General features: G+C 32.8%; 1 protein-coding gene across 3 annotated transcripts in view; it reads right to left on the bottom strand.

Moving 5' to 3' along the window:
- LOC108779959 (PAR-domain protein 1) overlaps positions 1–7,273 on the bottom strand; it is a 94,025-nt gene that overhangs the window by 996 nt on the left and 85,756 nt on the right. For all 3 annotated transcript variants that reach the window (XM_018547533.1, XM_018547531.1, XM_018547532.1), the window contains 3 exons: positions 5,716–5,953; positions 5,060–5,163; positions 4,758–4,895 (listed from right to left, as the gene is read on the bottom strand). In XM_018547533.1, coding sequence (XP_018403035.1) covers positions 4,758–4,895; positions 5,060–5,163; positions 5,716–5,953 — 480 coding nt within the window. The remainder of the gene's footprint in view (positions 1–4,757; positions 4,896–5,059; positions 5,164–5,715; positions 5,954–7,273) is intronic.

Raw genomic sequence — 7,273 nt, 5'->3', positions numbered from 1 at the left:
AGAGAGAGAGAGAGAGAGAGAGAGAGAGAGAGAGAGAGAGAGAGAGAGACTAGTGTTTTAGACAATAGTTTTTAAATGAGAAAAGTTTTGAACGTTAGCCAATTGAATTGTTCAAAATTCGCGGGCTCAGGCGTGGCATAATAATAGAGATGTTTTCAAACATTTATCTTATTTTCTTCTATTTTTCTAAATACATGAGGTGTATTTTCGTTCTGATACTACAGTAGCGTTTGGTTAGGAGTGTTTCGGACTGTGACGTCACAAACAGATACCATGATCAAAAGTGACATTTCCCTTCCACTACGGAAATACAAGTAATACTTGGCGGTAAATATGGATCAGAGAACAAAGATAGCGTTAGCTTTAGCGATACAATTATTCGAAGGGATACCTTTGATAATGACTTACATACCATAGCATGTATAGTAAGTCGGGGGCAGCGTGTAATGTTGCTCTGCTATTTCAAAAAGAGGATATACGGCAGCATTTTAGGATATAAAACTTGGTTAAATGGCGTTTCTGATATACCTACTTAATTATTTACTTACAATGGAATCTCGCGAGATATCAAATTCTGATTTTAATGTGAACTTGTAGTTTATATAAAGAGATGAATTTATATATATGTGTGTATATATATATATTATAGAAAATATCAGTTGGGGCTAAAAAACGGTTTGAAGGAGTGAAATCATCCCTTATATGTACAACGGTCTAGTACGTCTAGAGGACAGTATGTCTATAGAGGAGTTATGCTTTATGTTATTTCTATGTTTATTTACACGGGTCTTGAGTTGTCTTTTTATTTGTCTCACATAAGACGCTGTACAGTCTTTACAATAAATTTTGTACACAACATTCTGGTTTCGAAATTTATTTAATGTCTTTATATGGACTTTGATAAAAGAAGAAGTTTTTGAACATGGCCGGAGACACTACCGCGTTTCCTGATAAAATATTAAAAATTCTATAGCCTCTATTGTGAAGATTGATTTATTGAAAAATAAAGTAATTGAATAAAAAAACTTTCGGAATGAACGGTACAACAAATAATTTTTTCTTAATACAATTTTTTAGAATAATTATTTAACATAATTATATTTCGCTCGTTTTTTACAATGCAAAGTATAAAGAAAAAAAAACTCTAAATCGAGCAGTAATGAAGTTTTTAATAAATTTCTATAAGTTTACAATATTAATATGAACATCATAAATATAATTAATATAAAGAAATATCAAACGTTTCGGAACTCACAGGTCCTTCTTCGGCGATTCTTACAAATGTTTCTTTATCGTAGAATTAACGCATTATCTTACTGTCGAAGCAACATAATGTGGAATTGTACTGGTAAAACAATTTATTTCAAGGAATTAATTCTCCTGTATTTTGTGTGAGTGTGAAATTTGTGTCTAAAGTGAGAAATTCATTGTCATCAATATAATATAAAAGTAGTCACTTATAAGTAAGATTAAAATGAGTCATTTAAATATACATATATTGTCAAATGTATATTATTGTTAAATTTTGTATTACAACACACACGTCAATTATAAATTACATTTTTATTTGGTTAAAATTACATTTATTTGATTAAAATTGAATTTCTTACTTACAGTAAAGCACATGAAGCATCATTATATTATACGTATTCGTCTGATTCTGTTAAGCGCAAGTGTTACAATGGTGACAGACAGACTCTTAAGGCATCGGAACTGATATTTATTTATGTATGATATTTATTTATTTATGTACTTTTTTCAATAGGTAACTGTAAGAGTAACTATTTAACAATTTTTTTTCAAAAATTTAGAAAAATAATTAATACGTTAAACAGGGCGAATAAGAGTCAAATTACAATTTTAAATCTAAATCTGATAATTTATTCTAATATTATATATTGCGAAGAATATCACGTAATTATTTGGCGTTTCGTCCCGGTTTCCACTATTACTGATGAGTCCAGTAAGGCATTGTAGTGGAAGCCTACCTTATACGCCTTGTTTCAAGACCGAAATCCTTTCGGCGCGCAATAATTAGGGAGAGGGGACATTTATAAATCAGATTATTAGAGTTGCGTTGCAAGTCCGACAATTGTTCGGCGCGCAATTTGGGGGGACTATATATATTAATAGAACGTTATTTCCTACTTTGGAGAAATATTGCGAAGAATATCACTACATCGACTCGCCATCAGAGGTCTATCGATATTCGTAAATTCTCGCAAGTGCTAAGACACGCGTATATCTCTTTATATAGAATCTCGATTTAATAACTTATCAAGGCGTATAAGGTTGGCTTCCACTATAATGCCTTACTGATGAGTCCAGTAGTGGAAACCGGGACGAAACGCCAAATAATTACGTGATATTCTTCGCAATATATAATATTAGAATAAATTGTCAGATTTAGATTTAAAATTGTAATTTGACTCTTATTCGCCCTGTTTAACATATTAATTATTATTATATAAAAGAGTCCTTCAAATCTTCAATTTATTTGTTTAAAAAAATAATTATTTTTAAAAAATATATTATTGACGTGAATGAATACAGCTAATTTTGTTGTAAAACTTTTGTATAAAACATTTTTTTATATTTCGAATAGTTTTCGATGTACACGTAAGGGGTGATTTTATCCCTTCAAACTTAGTGTCCCTAGAAGATAGAATCTGGCCACATATCGTGATTGTTTTATTGGTCAATCCCAAAAGCCCCTCACAATGGCGTAACCAATCACACAATACTGAAATCGCGCGTATATTTGTATATACATTGCAATCTACTTGAAAGTATGAAGACTGAAACTTGAATTCTAAGAGCCTAAAGAAGAAGAAAAAGAAAGTATGAAGGCTACGAATGCTTCAAAATATTTGTAGTCTAATCCAGACAGTACACAATATTTATAAAATATTTACAAAATATTTTAAGATGTATTTTTAATATTTTGTAAATATATTTTGTGGTCCTAGATTACATAGATTATATTTATTATAAATATTATGGAATATTTATCGTACATATTGCAGTAAATAAATACTATAAAAATACTTAATAAGATATTATAATCTAAATAAAAAATATTTACTAGAAAAATATTTTTTTAAATTTATATTCATCATAAATTAAATCAAGTTATATAAAATGTTTAGTTTATTTTAATGTTTTCGAATGAAGTTTATATAAAATATGTATAAAATATATATATGATATATTTACACAATATTTTAAATAATAAATAATAATAAATACTTATGAATGTTTATCGTAAATATTTTGTAATGTCTGGGAATGGATTTAAAAATTAAATTCCTTTTATGATTAACATATTGTAAGAATGTTATTATTTGCTAGGTTATAGAGAACTACTTATGGATTTTACACTTCTAACAAATATGAAATTGACGAGTTGCAACACGATAATAATTTAACTTACTGTGTATAAATTAATCGACTGTTCTTGTGTCCTTTAAAAGGGTATACGTATGTATACGTATGTCCGCGATATCACGATATGTATGTATTTCGAGAAAGCTGTGATCAATTCCCACCACTTACTGACGCCATTTTGAGGGGTAGTGGCCAGACTCTGGCTGTTTTTCGCAAAGCGCATATGCGCGCATTCCCCTATAGTATACGTGACACTCACTATATAAAATGCGTGCATATTGCGTGCATATGCGCTTTGCGGAACGCAGCCTCTATCTTCTAGGGACACTATTCAAACTGTTTTTCCGTCCTAACTAATATTTTCTAAATTTATTTCTTTATGTAAGCACTTTACGTAAATTCACAAAGTTTTATCAAAATCAGAATTTGACACCTCGCGAGGTGTCTTTGTTAGTTTATCATACACTAAAAGCCCTGGGCTTTTTTGGATCTTCTGACATTTGGATATTGTTAGAATCCTGATACAGCATATGCTGATCAAGGTTTAAGATTATATGTTATTCATCACTATTTGTATATAGCGGCGGATTCAAACGGGTCACTTTCCCACTCAAACAGATAAGGAAACGGGTAGATATTAAATCTTCTCAGACTAAAACCTGGTACGATTGAAAGATCAGACAAGATCTATTTTGATGTTGAACAGAAGGTTTGGTTATCCTCGGAAAGTTAAAGAGCAGGGCTCCAAAAAATTTCAGAATAATTGGGAAGGCTTTTATCATGTCATAAAAAAACTTAGTGATGTGATTTATTGTATTCGCAAATCAAATAAGCATAAGAATAAAGTTGTACATACAGATATAGGTTAGCAATGTTAGCATCCAATTTCGAAAGGCGAATAAAAACAAAATAAATAAATAATTTAGTTTTTTTTACGCAACATGCAAACGACCTCCCCGGTTTGGTTGGATGTTTGGGTCCTACCATGCTACGCGTTGGCATCGGTGATGTCATAACTACGAAAACAGCCATGGTTACTTTTGATTGGTCGTGATTGAATAACGAAAATACGCTTCTAGCTTCACTACTGTACACTGCTTAACCGCGCGAATTTCGAACAGTTCAATTAGCTAACTCGATTCCCTTAAAAAATTACTGTAATGTCGACATTTTGGTCTCGAAATTAGATTTTTCATCTCGAAATGATCTCACGAATCTGTCAATTATGACGATAAATCTCTCTAGGACTTAAAAAATTCTGTATATCTTCAAAAGTCTTCGGTAATGTCTTTAAATTATGAGTTATACAACTGCATTAGTAGATATAGTCTATGTAACGGTTTCAAATTTCCAGCCGTGAGAAAATTTACCTCTTTCTCGAGGAAACCGGCCCTGAGTGCTATCTGGTTCTCCTTCATGCGACGCGCGTCTCGCGATCGTTTCGCTGCCATGTTGTTCTTCCTACGACGCGCCCAGTATTTGTCATCCTTCAAGTCATCCGGAACGAACTGCAGCCGCAAACGGAAGAGAAAGAAAGAACATAAGAACGTTAGAACGCTTGTCTCACTTACACGAAAAACACGTAACTCGATGAGAATTTAGTTCATTACGGTAACTGACGAATTTAGAAGCCCGAACAGCAATATAATTACTTAAATGAATCAAGACTCACCTGCTTCCGCGATTTCTTGATCATAGGTTGGGGTTTGAGTTCCTCGTCAGAGAAGGCCCGGGTACGTGGATCGAAGTCTCGCCCCGATGAGGCCATCGAGAGCGCTACAAGAGACAAGCCATATTGTATTCGTGACGAGTCCTCGGAATCTGTCGCGCGGAAGGGGAACAATCGACAATGTCGACGTTAGTCTAGTTTAACTATCATATACTCGACAAGCTCGACGTTATCGCAATACAGATTCTGAGATAGCGTACATATTGTATCTTCTCACTTTCTTGTAGATCAAATGCGGCTACTATTATTTACATCAGAATGCTGCTTCTTTATACCTTGCTTTCGTCACTTGGTTTTTAGCCCGTTTACTTTCAGTCAAACTTTCCATTTATGACTTTCTATTGGATTTCTCTCTCGTTCTTCATGCTCTTCTACTCTATTTTTCTTAATTTCCTAATATTCCATCTTGTATTTTATCGAGTATTCTTGGTTTTCTAAAAAATTATTCGATACTGATATTTGTAGACGCTACTAAAAATCTAAAACTTTCATCCTTTTGTACGAAGTCGTATGAAATACTTCTCAGGATCTCGATATCACGAACGACGGCTACGACGAGAAATAAAAATGAGAGAGCGAGCAGGTTGTATTTTACTCACTGGAATCCGCGGGAGAGGGTGGGTTCAGGGTGTCCGGCGAGCAGCATTCGCTTGGCGATGGTGATCTCTCACGCTTGGTAACTGGTTCCAAGTGGAGACCCGCTGGTCCCTGATGCCCGGCGGCCTCGGTGTTGTTGATTTTATGGAGCTGGCTACCTTGCATAGCACCCTGTCCACCACCAGCCACACCGTCGACGGGGATGCCGTTTTCGGAAAGAAACTCATCGAGATCGACGTACTATCAACAGAGGTCTGAGGTGTCATTTCCGAGATGTTTCTCGGAACTTTGTCAAGTTCAAGCAGGATCTAACTTATGCTTAGGTAAACTAGGCGGATATATAGAATGCATTTTTACTGGGTCTAATAAATACAAAAAAAGAACGAATCTAAAATTTTACTGAATACAGATCTAAAAATAATTTTGAACACACTATTAAAATAATTTCGTTGGAAATTCAAATTGGTTGCTGGAATATCAACATTTTTTACAGCATTGCTCATCTGTTTTAGTTTCTAGTATAATTATATTTTGATGGTCCAACAAAATTATTTTTAGATCTGTTTAGAATTTATTATAGATTTTTAGCAAAATATTGTTCTTCCCACGTAATAATAAATATAGTAAATTATATACAAATAATGATACACATAAACATTTTTGTATCAATAGAATTAACAACGAGTCAGAGTATAAATATTTATATTTAATGTAGAATTGAGTTATCTATAATTAAAATACGCAATCGATTAATATTCTGTCAATATATACAAATTTTCCAAAAATAAGTTCCGTGAAGCCATCATGATATTACCATAAATGTGAAAGCTATCCGCACTCTGTTGTAAATTTCGAAAAGGCATATAAAACTACTTCGAAACGAAACTTTTAAACGCAACGAAGGAATATGCTTTCATAGAAAAGTCTTTTTCTATCATATTTCTCATTCATTTCGCACTTTATAATTTTGCTCTGTTTTTTTTTTATCGAGATTCAAACGGCGTATCGCGAAGGAACGCAAGTGGTGAAAGTTGGCGAAAGGTTTACGAAGAGTTTTATGTGTTTTTCCAAAAATTACATTATTTATACATTTTACTCATACTTCACAGAAATATTTTAATTATTAGTTATCATACGTATATCCATATATAGCAACTGTATAAATTAAGACGGTGAATTATTTATGTAATATTAAATGCAATTGAGTATTGCTTTCTTTAGATTTTAGAAAATAGACAGGTTTCGTAGACTAGTATTTTATAAAGGGTTATCTAAAAGGATATACTTTTTTTTGATAAGCTATTTAGATAGTTTGGTTAAAAATAATAATGCAGATAGAAAAGAATAGCCGAAACTTCCTCGATTCCGCCGAGGCAGAACGGAGAAAGCGACCGCTATCGTTGCGATTGCATAGCGGCTTAATATTCGGCTTCCCGGTTTCTCGAGTCAGGAAGGCGAATTATAATGGAGCAAGTGTTACAATGGTCTACTACATTGATTTTTCATCCAATTACATAGCGTGCGTATATATATATATATATATATATATATATATATATA

The sequence above is a fragment of the Cyphomyrmex costatus genome, unplaced genomic scaffold, assembly GCF_001594065.2.
Source record: "Cyphomyrmex costatus isolate MS0001 unplaced genomic scaffold, Ccosl1.0 scaffold649, whole genome shotgun sequence".
NCBI classification, from domain to species: Eukaryota; Metazoa; Arthropoda; class Insecta; order Hymenoptera; family Formicidae; genus Cyphomyrmex; species Cyphomyrmex costatus.
The sequence above is the reverse complement of the archived record's forward strand: the minus strand, read 5'-3'. Positions and strand labels throughout refer to the sequence as shown.